The sequence below is a fragment of the Mandrillus leucophaeus genome, unplaced genomic scaffold (genome assembly GCF_000951045.1).
Source record: "Mandrillus leucophaeus isolate KB7577 unplaced genomic scaffold, Mleu.le_1.0 Scaffold173, whole genome shotgun sequence".
NCBI lineage: Eukaryota > Metazoa > Chordata > Mammalia > Primates > Cercopithecidae > Mandrillus > Mandrillus leucophaeus.
In genome coordinates, this window is record NW_012101732.1 from 1,669,181 (window position 1) to 1,684,360 (window position 15,180).

Genomic DNA, 15,180 nt, shown 5'->3' on the forward strand with positions numbered 1-15,180 from the left:
GTGCAACTGAGGAGGCTATGACAACCTCTGTCTGTTGTGCATCCATCCATCCAAACTACCAGTATTTATTAAGTGACTACTATATGTTAGGTGCTAGGAATAAAATAGTGAACAAGAAGAGCATCGTAACAAAACCAGCGGCAATGCAGATGAGCTTGAAATCAAACAGCTATTCATGAGGAACAAGTGAAAAGACTTGGTAGCTATTCGAATACAGAGAAGGAAGATGAAAGAATTAGACCTTGGGAGTCTGGTTATATGGTAGTGTCATTCATCTTAACAAGAAACTCTGGGGAAGAATGAGGCCCGTTGTGTTGGTCTATATCACAGCTTTCAAAGTGCTTATAGGGCATTCAGGGAGAAGGGACCGTGAACAGATGATACCAGAGTTAGAAATTTAGATTTGGTAGTTTTGATACTATGATATAGCAAGACATATATAGTTTGATTGTCTTCTACAGCTCCCGGCTCACAGTTACTAAAACCCCTGGAAGTGTCTAAGTGATAAGAGCAATAAAGGTGAAAAAAGGGCCTTTTGCTACTCATAGCAAGTCCCTTTCAATCACAGAAGAGTTTACATCAATAAGATGACTTCCAGAAAGTCCCTAAGGATAGAGGAGAGGTGGCTGGCTGTCAAGGGAACCATCTGTGTGATTAAAGGGTTGAAACTTGCTGCCCCATCTCTCACGTCCAGGGAGGGGAGGGGGCTGGAGATTGAGTCAATCGCTAATGGCCAATGATTTAATCAATTACATTTATGTAGTGAAGCCTCCATTAAAAACTCCAACTGAAGGGGTTTGGAGTGCCTCCAGGCTGGGTGAAGACACGGAGGTGGCTTCCAGAGGGTGGCTGCCTGGAGAGGGCATGGAATGCCCTCTCCAATACCTTGACCTATGCGTCTCTTCCATAAGACTGTTCCTGACCTGTATTCTTTCATAACAAATTAGCAATAGTAAGTACGCTACTTTCCTGAGTTCTGAGCCGTTCTAACAAATTATCAAACATGAGAAAGGGGTTGTGGGAATCTCTAATTTCCATCTAAGTCAGACACAAGTTGTGAGTAACCTGAGGGCCCATCAGTTGCAACTGGCATCTCAAGTGGGACTAAGCCTTTAACTGTAGGGTCTGTGCTAACTCCTGGTAATTGGTTTCAGAATTAAACTGTAGGACACACAGTCGATGTCTGCAGAGAACTGAACACAACCCATACATACAGTGCAAAAGTGAAGTATTGAGAGCAGCAGTAAAGAGGAAATAGTTTTCCTTTCAGTAGCTAATAACATGCAACTGTTTAGGTAAAGTAATGGAAATGAAAAAGGTCTTACATAGATAATAAATAAAACTACCATACTGAGTGTTAGGGGGATGCTAATTTATTCAGATTGTGTATTTTCTTTGCATGTTGACCCTAAAACAATTTATAAAAAATGGTTTCACTTTAGAAATTCATATGTAAATTGGGCTCTGCCAGGACACACCAGGCATGCTTTTCTGTGTAATGACACCAGCACTTTAAATTATCAAAGCGCTCTCACTGAATGTGTACTGGGTTATCTTAATTTGTCAGTTATTTCATTATTTGGACATAAATAATAAATCAATGTTATTTTGGAAAAAAGGTACTTTTTGTTCTCCAAAAAGAGATGAGGAGTTACTGTAATTATATCCAAGTTTGCTAAGTTAAAAGTAGAGCAGAAGGTCCCAAATTTATACTTAAATGACTGAAAAAACATCCATTATCTATTTTCTTCATTTTGGGAAAAAGTTAACCATGTTAAATTATCTTGTTTGAGCATTATTCTGAAAAGGAGAATTACTGAGAGATGGATTTGGTGTTACCAATGGCTAGTCTATCCTACTCAAATGGCTACTGTGTCATACGTATTCTTGTAATAATAATCAGAGTCAAATAGATTTATTTGCTAACAGGTGTTCATCTCAATGAAGCACACTCAGGGAATATTTTGTTACAGTGACTCCAATGAAGAACTGTTGGCTCAGATGACAATATAAATGATCAAATATCTTCACCAACTCACCTTGAGAAATAGCAGACGAATTTCAATAGGCACATTTTGCAAGGAAATACCTGTAAATTATCAAGTTTTCTCACTTTGGCTAATAAAGCAGTACACTTTCTAAAATAGGCATAATATAACTAAAAATAATTAGAACAGATACGGCTAAGTTTTTCCTGGGCCTAAAACTGTATCAGAATACTTGCAGTACACATAATCTGAAAATCACTGAGTATCTTAAAGACTGAAATGCATACTTTCTGAAAAATGCAGCTATTGTGGCAGGATTTAAAAAAATAGAATATTCCTCATTTTGTTTAAGTAAACCACTGTTGTGATCTTTTTTCATCTTTTATTCTGGAAATAATGGCCTCGGATAGTAAATTTTAAATGAAAGTTGATGAAAAGTAAACTGAGTTGGTTTGATATAGCCAAACACATTGTATAGAAATCAAACCTTTATCACTGGATACATTCCAAGGAGATTTTTAAAAATTACGTTTCTGAGTTCCAAAGAAATGACAAGCCCTTTTCAGAGATATAGATGTTGTGAAATTCTTAAATGAAAGTGTTATTCTTATTTTTGCCAATAAATGTATTAGCAGTGCTTTGTTCACATGTTCATTTCTTTTTAATCCGAACATCATCCCTTTCTTCCTAACAGTTCATTTCCATTTACCTACTTTGGGTAGCTTAAAACCAGGGAATTACTGAATCACAAGAAACACAGAGGTTATTTCGTTCAGTGTCCTATAATCCCTTTCATGGCATTTGCTGGCATTGATGAAGGGAACACACAGCATCTGTTACACTTTCTCCAAAGATGAAGATATTTTATTTATAATCTTGGCTAGTGGGAACACTGATTTTTTGGTTTTGTTTTTTAAAGTACTGGTTTTTCAAGACAGAACATAGGCGTTGAACTTGGAATCCTGAATCTGCTCCTTCTTTACCAGTCCTGTGACTTTGGGCAAGGCACTTAACTTCCCTGACCTTAAATTCTCATTTGTACAATAGAGATCACAGTAGGTGGTTCTAAGGAAAACGTGACGTATATCAAAGTGCCTTGCGGAGAGCAGTTTCTCATCAAATATTACATTCTTCTTGAAAGCCCCTTTTTATACTGTGATGAGACTTACAGTAGGTTTTTCTGTTTCCTTTAGGAGCTAACAAAATTAATCTCATTCATTTGTAACCTATGACTACCTGTCCAGCGCTAGAAGACAACAGTAACTTAGGAAAGTTATTTTTTCAAATACTATCATATTTCTTCCCATCACATGCTTTTACTAGTAACTTGGAAAAAAATCAATGGTAATCTTCATCTGAACAATGTATCAAGTCTCTCTGTATAGGGTTGTTCAGTCCAACAAACATTTACTAAGTGCTTACAATGTGCCAAAAACTGAGCCAGAGATTAACCTAGAGATACAGAATTTTTCCTTAGAAGTTAATAATCTTTTGAAAACTAGACATATTCTGAATGACTGTGCTACATAGCGATATGCTAAATACTATGTTACATATAAATTGCTATGTGAATAAAACTGAAAAGTCACACAGAACGCATCTGTGGTGGGTTCTCCACAGGAGACAATTTTTAAAAACTGTCTTGGGACTATTCATTCATTCAGTAAATACTTACTAAAGACCTACTATGTGCCAGACATCATATACTAGTTATTGGGAATAAAAAGGTGAAGTGTGGTGGTTGGAAGGTAGGGGAGGAAGGTGGAGAGTGCCTACCCTCATGGAATTTAGAATCTAATTTATGATGTTCTAGTTCCATGTAATAATTTTAGTATACTCAAAGATGGTCAACTTTCCCATTTGATACAAGAATGAATAACCATTTATTTGTGTTACAGTTTCTTGGTTTTCTAAGTTGGGTATCTTATAATATACCCACCCTATCTAAAATCCTAGAAACAAAGAAACAAATTTTTTTTTTTTTTTTTTGACAGAGTTTTTTTTTTACCCAGGCTTGGGTGCAGTGGGGTGATCACAACTCACTGCAACCTCCACCTCTTGGGTTCAAGCGATTCTCCCACCTCAGCCTCCCAAGTAGGTGGGATTACAGGTGTGCACCACTACACCTGGCTAATTTTTCTTTTTTTTTTCTTTTGTAGAGATGAGGTTTCACTATGTTGGCCACACTGGTCTTGAACTCCTGACCTCAAGTTATGTGCCCACCTTGGCCTCCGAAAGTGCTAGGATTACAAGCGTGAGCCATCGCACCGAGCCCAACATAAAAAAAACTTTTTAAGAAGAGTTTACTTCCCACTCCCCCTACCATGTTGTAAAACTAAGCGGGATGGGTGAGTAATCTTTAGGATTTCAGTTGAGACCAATGGCCAATGTCTGAAGTTATGCTAGAGGCTGTAAGCTGCATTAGAAAAGTTGGAACTACAAAACTCATTTAAAACTGGGTCAGTGGAGGAAGATGAGGTCAAAAGGGTATACCTGGGAGGCAGTGCTACTGACGGTAAGCCACTGTAAGCGAGCTGAAGGGCTTTATCTACTCCTTATACCAAGTACCAGCAAAGTTTGTTATATACAGTGAAGCTTTTACTATACTGAAAAAGCCACTGAAGCTTCACTATAACTGTGCCAAGGCAGCTTACAAAATGCTAGGCTAAATGAGGAAAATCTTTCCTCTTGACTAGTGATCTTAAAAGGCAATGCCAGGAATAATAGATGCTAAATTAAGTGGGAAAGCTATAACATTTGTAATCTGAACCCCTCAGGACGGTAATTCAACTCGGGGAAGGAGGTGCACTCATGATGGTATTTCTTTTTCTTTGGTGTCCCACTACACCACCCAAAGCACACCTGGAAAGCACAGAGCTGTTTTATGTATGCAAGACTTGTTATTGTATGAAGTTGATAAAATTGCAAATGCTGCATTCCGGCCAAATTAGAACACTTGTGGATGTGGCCATCAGTTATTTGAAGTCTATAGTACCATGTGACAGAAGGAGCACCGGCTCTGTGTTGAAATCACAGCTGCAGTAACAGTCAGTGCTTGGAAGAGTGCCAGGCATCAGTGAGTGTGGGAATCAAACAATGAAGGTTGACTTTTTCCTTTAGAGCTCTTAAACCTTTGTCTGGTCTGGAAAGACATAGATAATCTTCTACAGGGCCACTATCCCATTATCCTTGGTAGCAGATGGAAAGGGAGTAAATTAATCCTACAGAATACTTCTCAATTCAATTGTTTTAATGCCTTTCCTATCATTTACAAAAAATAAAAATAAAAAATAAATAAAAATTAAAAAATCGAAAGTACAAGCAGCAAACCCAAATGTCTTGAATGTCTCTTGCTTTTACTTTTCCTCCTTCGGACTTTTACCTTTCAAGAATTTTTTAGTTTTATCAATCTATATAACTTATCTCCAGACTCTAATAATTACAGTATACACGCTGAGGCAGACAACATGTGTGTCTGGCTCACATGGTAGAAATCCAATCTTTATTGAATAGAAAGATGAATACATGTAATGGAGGCAATCATTCTTTCTGAAATAAGTAGATGATGAAGCCCAAAAAGTTAAATATCTTGCCTACCTGATATTGAAATTTATGGTAAAATGGGGTATAGGATCCAGGTTTCCCACACAACCTGCCTGGCAATCTCTTCTACATCATCCAACCACATCTGTATTAAATCTAAACCTAAGAGAAATCAATGTAAGCCAAAGTGGAAACGAACAGACACTAGGCCTACCTAAAAGGAATTTAAGATTTCCTCTCCTTTATAGTCTCTGCTACTTTCAGGAGACTCAGCATTTATGGAAGAGCTGAGGCATAATTATTATTGTCAACTGGTGAGAATATTAGGAAGTAGGAACACTTCTAACTATAAGGAAATCAAAGAAAAGAGAGAAACCACATCCTTCCTCGACTGAATAACAAACTTGTAAAACTTTTATGGGATTTGTTAAAATATAATTCAGTGAGTTCCCAGTATGCACTCTCTCCCAAGTATAAAGAGATAAAAGCTATTCATTCCTGCCCTTCCAGAGGTTCACGAGCTAGGTGGGAGAAAGAAATGTAAGAACTGTAGTAATGCTCAATAAGTTGGCTATTACCACCTCTAAATTTCCCTAGCAATGGTTGACCTAAGTCTAGAAGGACACAAGGAGAGAGTCAAATGAAATATGAGAAGATCACTCTAGGCTGAGGAGGCCGTATGAGCAAAGGTCTGGAAGACTAAGATGACACAGAATGTTCAGGGAATTACAAAACCTTAAACATGTCCAAGACAAAGACTTTGATCTTACCAGTGGCCACACAGATGAGGTTGAAGAGGTTGTCTGAGGCCCAGGGGATTACTGTAACCTTCTAGAAACTATCCAAAGAGGCACAGAGCACCTAGCAAGAGATCTCTCCTAAAGTAAAACATGAAAACCTACTGGTTCTTGCATTTGATCATTGTTACTGCGTCCCTTTCATTGACAACAGTTCATATACTCTTACTTTAACAATTTTAATTATTAATATGAATCACCTATCCATTGCTTCTTATTTTCTTCATTTACGGTAAATGAGGACACCAAAGAATTCCGTTCCCCCTCAACTTTTGCGGTTATAATTCTCTCTTATGTTAAGTCAGTCTATGAATTATATCAAAGAATCACTGAATGATAAATGAAAAGCTGATTTGCACTAATTGAAAATAGAGAACTTTTGTTTTCTTCACTGAAAAGAATTTCCACTAAGAATCCATACTCAGTAGCGTAGCTTAAAAGGAAACAGTTGAGGGTGAAACCATCTTGGTATACACAGGCAATTATTTTTTAAATGACTGAAGGATTCAGGAGTGAAATATGGAAGAATGTTACATTAAACTCTTATAAGGGCTTGAAAATACGTCTCCTGAACCTTAGTCTTACACCTCCCCACCACCCAAATTCCTCTTCCATACCTTAAACTACTTGATGAAAAAGATCAGGCCATTTTTATACCTCTAGTATTAAGCACTTCTTTAGCACTCAATAAATATTTACTGAACCAAAGTATAATACTCAAGAACCAAAACAAAGTGAGGGAGGGTATGTGGGTACAATATCCAGTGCTAAGTCTGGATTAAGTCAATCTGATCAACAAGGTGTTGTCTGACACCTTCACTTACATATTCTCCATAAGTCTCTTGTGTTGGGGGTGGCGGTGGAGGTCTGTACCCAGTTGGGGGGACTCCTCTTGCTCTGGGAGTGAGAAGTCCTCTTCCCCGACTCACTGGCCCTCGGGTGGACAGGACTCCTCTGGGAGTTGGCGTCCCTCGTGGTACTACAACTCCAACTGGCCGTGTTGTAACTCCTCCCCTTCCCCTGTAACCAAGAGGGTCAAATTAGCCATATCTGTCATAGTCTCTAACATTCTGTTATTCACATATATTTATACCTCAGAAACAAAATCAAAGTTCTATATTTTTGTAAAAAGGAATAAGGAGCAAAGAACTAAAGCAAACATGAAACAGGTATCTACAAAAGGAAATTAAGTCATTTAGGCAGTTCGTCTAGCAACAATATAGAAGTCTGGAGTCAATCTCTGGTCAGTACACAGAGTAGGAAACTGTGATATTTGGAGAAGCCACATGCACCCAAGACTTCTATATGATGCCATGCCAGGATTACACCCAGACTCCACTCCCACACTATGAAGTGTGCCTTTTCTTGCTTATATCAGGACAAGGAAACTGAGGCTTAGAGATTTTAAAACTGTCCCAGAACAGCTGTGAGCAAAGTCAGAGGCCAAAATATATGCTACAATTCCATCAGAGAGAGAAGAATAAAATGTACTTTCCTGAATAATGTATCAACTACATGGTAATAAAACAACATTAAGTTAAGTAAACACAGGCATTTTCTGAGGTAGAATTCAACACATTCATGTATTTCTAATGTAAATCATGAGACTTCAAGTCAGCAACGAAGGAGGTGTTTCTATCAACGATGGCTCCACAGAAGCAAAAACCCGAGAAAATATAAGGACAGAAAAGTGTGGCTACCCCAGAGAATACAGACACAGTATGATGCACCTCATCTGGACAAGGCCCTCCAGCGAGAACTGTAGCTGGCAGGGCTGGCTGCCTACAGACCAGCTTCCTCCTCCTTCAGTGTGTCTGGGATAGCAAATACGCAGTTAAAGACTCATTTTCCAAAAATAGCAAATTATCAAAACTCAAAGCTGGACTTTGAAAAGACTGATAAAATTGATAAACCTCTAGACAGGCTAAATAAGAGGAAAAAAAAAAAAAAAGCCCAGACACCAGTATCAGAAATGAAGAGGGTTTCGGCCAGGTGTGATGGCTCAGGCCTATAATCTCAGCACTTTGGGAGGCCAAGGCAGGTAGATGACCTGAGGTCAAGAGTTCAAGACCAGCCTGGTCAACATGGCAAAACCCCATCTCTACTAAAAATACAAAAATTAGCTGGGCACAGTGGCGTGTGCCTATAGTCCCAGCTACTTGGGAGGCTGAGGAATGAGAATCACTTGAACCCAAGAGGCTGAGGTTGCAGTGAACCAGGATTACACCACTGTACTCCAGCCTGGGCGACAGACTCTGTCTCAAAAAAAAAAAAAAAAAAAGAATAATGAAGAAATACTATGAACAACTCCAAGCTCACACATTTTTTAACTTACATGAATGTGACTGATTCTGATTCATAATGACCAACACAAAAAGAATTAAATAATCTGAATGGGCTTATGTCTATTAAATAAATTTAATCAATAGTTAATAACCTTCCAAAAAAGAAAGCATCAACTCCATACGGTTTCAATCAATTCTATCAAATATTAAAGAATGAAATGATACCAGTTCTCTATAATCTTGTCCAAAAAATAAAAGCAGAGGGAACACTTCCTAACTCAATCTGTGGGGCTGGTCACTGGAAGTGCCTCCTTAAAAGTATTTCTACATTACTCGTCAGAGGCTGGGACCAGTCTGGGCCAGCCAGGGAGGCCAGTGGTGACTGTTCCCAGCCTGTTCTTGAGCACTGGTTGGGACCTGACAAAGGAAGTATCCCTCAAAAATACTTACTCACCCTCAGAGGCTACAACTGGCCAGAGATGGGGCCAGCCCAACTGCTCAGTGACCTGCTTAGGATGAGACATATGGTCTGAGGGGGAACAAGAACAAGGCCTCCCCATAACCAATATGGAAAAAGAGAGTCTAAAGTGAAGAACTAGAAATCAGCAGCTCTCGTGAACACAGGTACAAAAATTCTTAAAAATATTAGTAAACTCCATTCTATAATGTGTTAAAAGAATTATACACCATAACCAAGTAGGATTTATTCCAGGTACATAAGGTTGATTTAATATTAGAAAATCAATGTAGTCTACCACATCAACAAGGCTAAAGTAGAAAAATAATGTGATCATATAAATAGAGCAGAAAAAGGATGCGGCCAACGGCAACACTCATTTATAACAACTTTCAGAAAATTTCCGCAAGTTGAAAAAGAACATCGGGCAGGAGTGGTGGCTCACACCTGTAATCCCAGCACTTTGTCAGCCCAAGGTGGGTGGATCACTTGAGATCAGGAGTTCCAGACCAGCATGACCAACATGGTGAAACCCCGTCTCTACTGAAAAAAGACAAAAATTAGCCAGGCATGGTGGAATATGCCTGTAATCCCAGCGACTAAGGCTGAGGCATGAGAATTACTTGAACCTGGGAGGCAGAGGTTGCAGTGAGCCTAGATGGCGACACCTAGATGCACTCCAGCCTGGGCGATAGAGTGAGGCTGTCTCAAGAGAAAACGGAACATGTACAGCAAACCTACAACATACTGAATTGTGAGAAACTGAATGCGTTCCCCTTAAGATTGGGAACAAGGCAAGGATGTCTACTCTCACAACTACTATTCAACACCATACTGTAAGTCCCACCTACATCAATAGGACAAGAAAAGTAAATAAAACTTACACAGATTTTGAAGAAAAAAGTAAAACTTCTTTGTTCACAGGTGACATCATTGACTACGTAAAAATATCCCCCCAAATAGTCCAAAAAACCCCCCAAACCCCACACCTACTCCTATACTTAATAAGCTAGTAAAACAAGGAGTAAAAGGTTACTAGTCAAATGCTTTCCTACATACCAGCAATAAACAGTTGGAATTTAGATTAAGAACACAAAAACATTTACTGAAGCCACAAAAAAATTGCATGTTTTGGTACAAATTTAATAAAACATGTACAGCATTCCTTTGTAGAAAACTACAAAACTCTGATGGAAGAACTCAAGGGAGTAACATCCATGTTCATGGTCATAATATTGTTAAGATGCCAGTTCTTCCCAACTAATCTACAGATTCAATGCAATCCCAATCAAAATCTCAGCAAGTGATACATTTTTAGATATTGACAAACATTTTCTAAAGTACACATGGAAAGGCAAAAGATCCAGAACAGACAACACAATACTGAGAAGAAAAACAATGTTAGAAGACTCATAATATATAATTTCAAGACTTCTTATAAAGCTACAATCAATACAGCATTGTATTTGCGAAAAAAAAAAAGACACAGATCAATGGAACAAAATACAAAGCCCAGAAACTGACCCTCAGAAACATAGTCAACTGATTACTGACAAAGGAGCAAAGACAATTCAATGGAAAATGTTTTTTTCAACAAATGATACAGGAACAAGTGAATATCAACAAATTAAAAAAAAAAAAAAAAAACGTAGACACCTAGACACAGACCTTACATCTTTCACAAAAATCAACTCAAAATGTATCTTAAAACCAAATATGAAATATAAAACTTATAGAAGAAAGCATAGAAGAAAATCTGTATTGTATTAGTTTGGTGAAGAGTTTTTAGATACAATATCAAAAAAAGTCCTTGAAAGAAAAATTGGTAAGTTCAACTTTATTAAAATTATAGACTTCTGCTTTGCGTAGGACACTATTAAAAGATAAAGAGACAAGCTACAGAAAGGAAGAAAATATTTGGGAAACATGTTAGCTGATAAAGGATTTGTATCCAAAACACAGAAAAAACTTTTATAACTCAACAATGAGAAAGCAAATGGCCCACTTAAAAAGCAGGCAAAATACTTGAACAGACAGCTAACCAAAGAAGATTTACAGATGGCAGATAACCAAATAAAGATGTTCAACATCATTTGTCACTAGAGAATTCAAACTAAAAGTGAGATATCACTTCGCACGTATTAAAATGACTAAAATAAATAACTGAATATACCAAGTGTTGGGGAGGATATGAAAAACATAAACTTTCATTCCTGCCTGGAACGCAACATAGTATATAGCCACTTAGAAAGACAGTTTGGCGATTTCTTGCAAAGCTAAACATAGCCTTATTGTGCAATCCAGCAGTTGTATTCCTAGGTTTTTACCCAATGGATCTGAAAACTTATGCCTACATAAAAACTTGCACATAAATGTTTATAGCAGCTTTATTCACAGCAACCAAGATGCCCTTCGATAGATGAAAAGATAAGCAAACTGGGTTACATGCATACAACAGAAAATGATTCAGCAGTAGAAAGAAATGAGCTAAAAATCCACAAAAACTAGGAATAAACCTTAAATGCACATTTCTAAGTGAAAGAAGCCACTCTGGAAAGGCTATAATGTATGCTTTTCAACTTTATGACATACTGAAAATACTAACACTAGAGAGATGGTTAAAAAAGAAAAATCAGTAGTTAACACAGGTTAAGGGGTGGAGGGAAGGTTGAATGACTAGAGTTTAGGGTGATAAAACTATTCTGTATGATACCAAAATGACAGTGAATACGTGACACAAAGCATTTGTCAAAACCCAAAGAACTTCACAGCACAGAGAGTGAATTTTCATGTTTGCACACGAAAAACCACACTATTACTGAGGAAGCAGGAGACTCTCAGGATGCAATGCTGAATGTGAACGAACATTTTAACTAGATTAAAGCACATGAAAACAACCTTATTGAAGGGGTTGAAGAAAAGTAAACTTCGAAATGAGGTAAGTCTGTCAGACTAAAGGCAAAAAAAAAAAAAAAAAGTAAATAAGCACTGTTCTAGTTGATGAAGTTATTTTCTACAGGAAGAAGTGTGAGTACAGGTTAACCATTCTGATATCACTGTACATGTATCCTGGAACACAATAACTAAATAAAAGAATGGTGGGAGCCAGTTTCTCAAGTTGGAGTGGAGTGATAAGAAAAGGGAAGAGGCTATAATGGTCAATGGTCAATGTGCAAACAGATTAAAATCAGAGACATCAGTATGAACTCATGTTTAGTTTACTATATTTACAAATGGTTAAATAAAGAAATATGCATAAATACGTGTATATACATAGGTTAGTACATACACATATATGTCCATTCTATGTCAGCTGAGAAAGAACAGACCTCAGCACATCCCAGAAACAACAAGCAGAACCAGCACCCTGATCTTGCTTTTTAATACCATACTCCAATAAATGGAACCTGAGCTTCTTGGAGAAATGATTGATTTTAGGACTGGAGGTAGAAATATATAAGACTAGTCTGGAGCAACGTGTAGTGCCAGAAAGAAAGTGCTTAAAAAAAAAAAAAAAAAGAAAAGAATAAAACCCACAAATTACGGGTGTGTGTCAAAGCCAACTGAAAGAACTCCCAATGGCCAAAGCTGAGACAATCTGAGCAAGAAAAGACAGTGGTACCGAATTGTATCACAATGTATAAAATTAATATCCATGAGTCCACACTGATAGAAATGACTGAATCAATCAATAGATACACAGGGGAGAAAGGACAAATCTTCCAGATAATTTTTGCAGATACTCCACCTAGGTGAAGTGAATTGTAATTCCCCATTTCTTAATTAGGGGTTCCCCATAGTGACTTCCTTTTAAAGGATATAGTAAGGAAAGAAAGAAAAATGAGGAATTTGACAGTGGAGAAACTTGACAAGCATGACCTCGGCTACATGATCAAGGCAACATAAGCATAAGTCATGTGGACAGTATGTATACTTGATATGATGCGGCAAACATGGCATTTTACTTCTGTGGTTTTAGTTCCCCAAACTCATAAACCCAGGTTAATGATGAAAAAAAAATCTGAAAAATCCCCATTGAGAAACATCTTAGAAAAAACCTGATTAGTACTCCTCAAAACTGTTAATATCATCAAAACAAACAAGTCTAAGAAACTGTCACAGCCAAGAGGAGCCTAAGGAGACAGGACAACTCAATGTGATGTTGTATTCTGGGGATTCTGGAACAGAAAAATGACGCTACGTAAAAATTAAGGAAACCTGATACGGACTATAGTTAATACTGTACCAATACTGTCGATAATACAGTTAACAATATGTCAATATTGGTTCATAAACTGAAATAAGTGAGCCATGCTAATAATGTAAGATGTTAATAACAGAGAAAAATCACAAGAAGGATATAGGAAAACTCTCTGTACTACTTTCTCAATCTTTCTGTAAAGCTAAAACTTTTCTAAAATATTAAGTACATTAAAAAAAATCTCAATTTTACAGCTTTCTTGCAGCTATGGGGGCCTGTAATACAATTCTGGCCAATAAGATATTAATCAGCACTGAGATTTATGGGAAGCTCTTTAGAACTACATAGTTGGCATTCTCTCCTCTCTTTCACTCTTTTCTTCCTGCAGACATGTTTGTAAGGGCAGCAGGCTTGAAGGAAAAAGTGAAAGGCTAAGAAAAGCACAGTCACAAGCTCTGTGGAGCTGGGGAAGGGCAGCGTGGCACTGCTGCACAGGTTTTAAGTGGGGCAGGAGAAGGACGTGATATTTCTACTGGGTTAAGCCACTACAGGTGTATTTGATATCAGCAGTTAAACCTAATCTTAACATGTCTAATGCAGTAAAAAGGAAAAAAAAAACCACTTTTTCTTCATTTCACCCTCAGGTAACCCTTTAATGACTATTGTAAATTAGGTTTTTTGTTTAAAATCCTAGACCATAAAAATTGGTACAGTAAAAATAGTTGCCATGAGCAAAAACACTGGAATCAGATTTGGATTCAATTCCTCATGTACTTACTAGCTTAACATCTACCTGCCAGTTAGCACTTAAACTAATCAAGAGTCTGAACTTTCCACATCAGTTTCCTCAACTGTGAAATGAGACTAAATATAGAGCCCACTTTTGTGTTATTAGGAGAGAAACATGAGACAATGCATATAAAGTGTTTTGAATTTTTACTGACTCAATAAAAGTCAAGTTTATTTAAACTACAATCACTCTGAACTGTAATGATGATATAACTTCTATAGTGTCTTACTCATCTTTGTGTATCTCCAGTATATGTATCTAGAAAAATCTTCAACATGATTAGAGGACAGAGTAGTTTGTAGCTATAGTATGTCTAACTCCTTCATGACATTTTCATTAATTAGTGTATATTTAAACTAATTAAGGCTTCCTGTTTCCTTATCCAATATCCATGATTGCCATCCAAGGTACTATATGAATTACAAAATATTCAATATGCTTCTTGAATATGTAAATGTATGCCTCTCATCAAATTGGAAGACATACATTTATATATTCAAGAAGCCCACACTTCTCTTCCACAATCGTTGACATTGTTGGTTATGTCCCACTGGTGTATGAAATCACACTAAGGTATTTTTATCTGCTATGGAACTTTAGACAAGTCATTTGATATACATCTAATTGTTCTGGACACTTATCTATAAAAGACATTTTGAAAATTAGTTTTTTAAGTGCTGAAATTCCACAGGAGTGGTATTAAGCAGCAATAGCATGAACAATGCTTTAGATGACACTGGTGGAAGAAAGGCAGGGTGGAGGTGACGTGCTAACACAAGAATCCTGTCTTATCGCAAAGTTTTCACTGAGTGCTACAAATAACATTCAGGGCAAGGCTGAACAGCTGGATTGATAACATGGGGATGAGAAGAGAAAAAGCATCTATTAGCAAGAACTTGATAATCAATGACACTTTTTTTAAAAACGGAAAAGTAGATCCAAATTGATAGGAATAGGGTACCACAAACTGGGTGTAAGAGAAGAGCAAAAAGATAAAACATCCGCACACAGTTTTGAAAGCAGATTAATGGATAGACTTTCTGTTTGGGGTTTTCCAGCAGGGTGACCCAGTTTCTGGTTTTGAAACTCAGATATGGAAAAAATCCAGGAAGGCTTTTG

At 37.3% G+C, this 15,180-nt stretch overlaps 1 protein-coding gene across 1 annotated transcript in view; it reads right to left on the reverse strand.

The window, feature by feature from the left end:
* The window catches only part of KHDRBS3 (KH domain containing, RNA binding, signal transduction associated 3), a 198,285-nt gene that overhangs the window by 66,182 nt on the left and 116,923 nt on the right, over positions 1-15,180 (reverse strand). Inside the window, exon 6 of the mRNA XM_011977076.1 lies at positions 7,153-7,348. Coding sequence (XP_011832466.1) covers positions 7,153-7,348 — 196 coding nt within the window. The remainder of the gene's footprint in view (positions 1-7,152; positions 7,349-15,180) is intronic.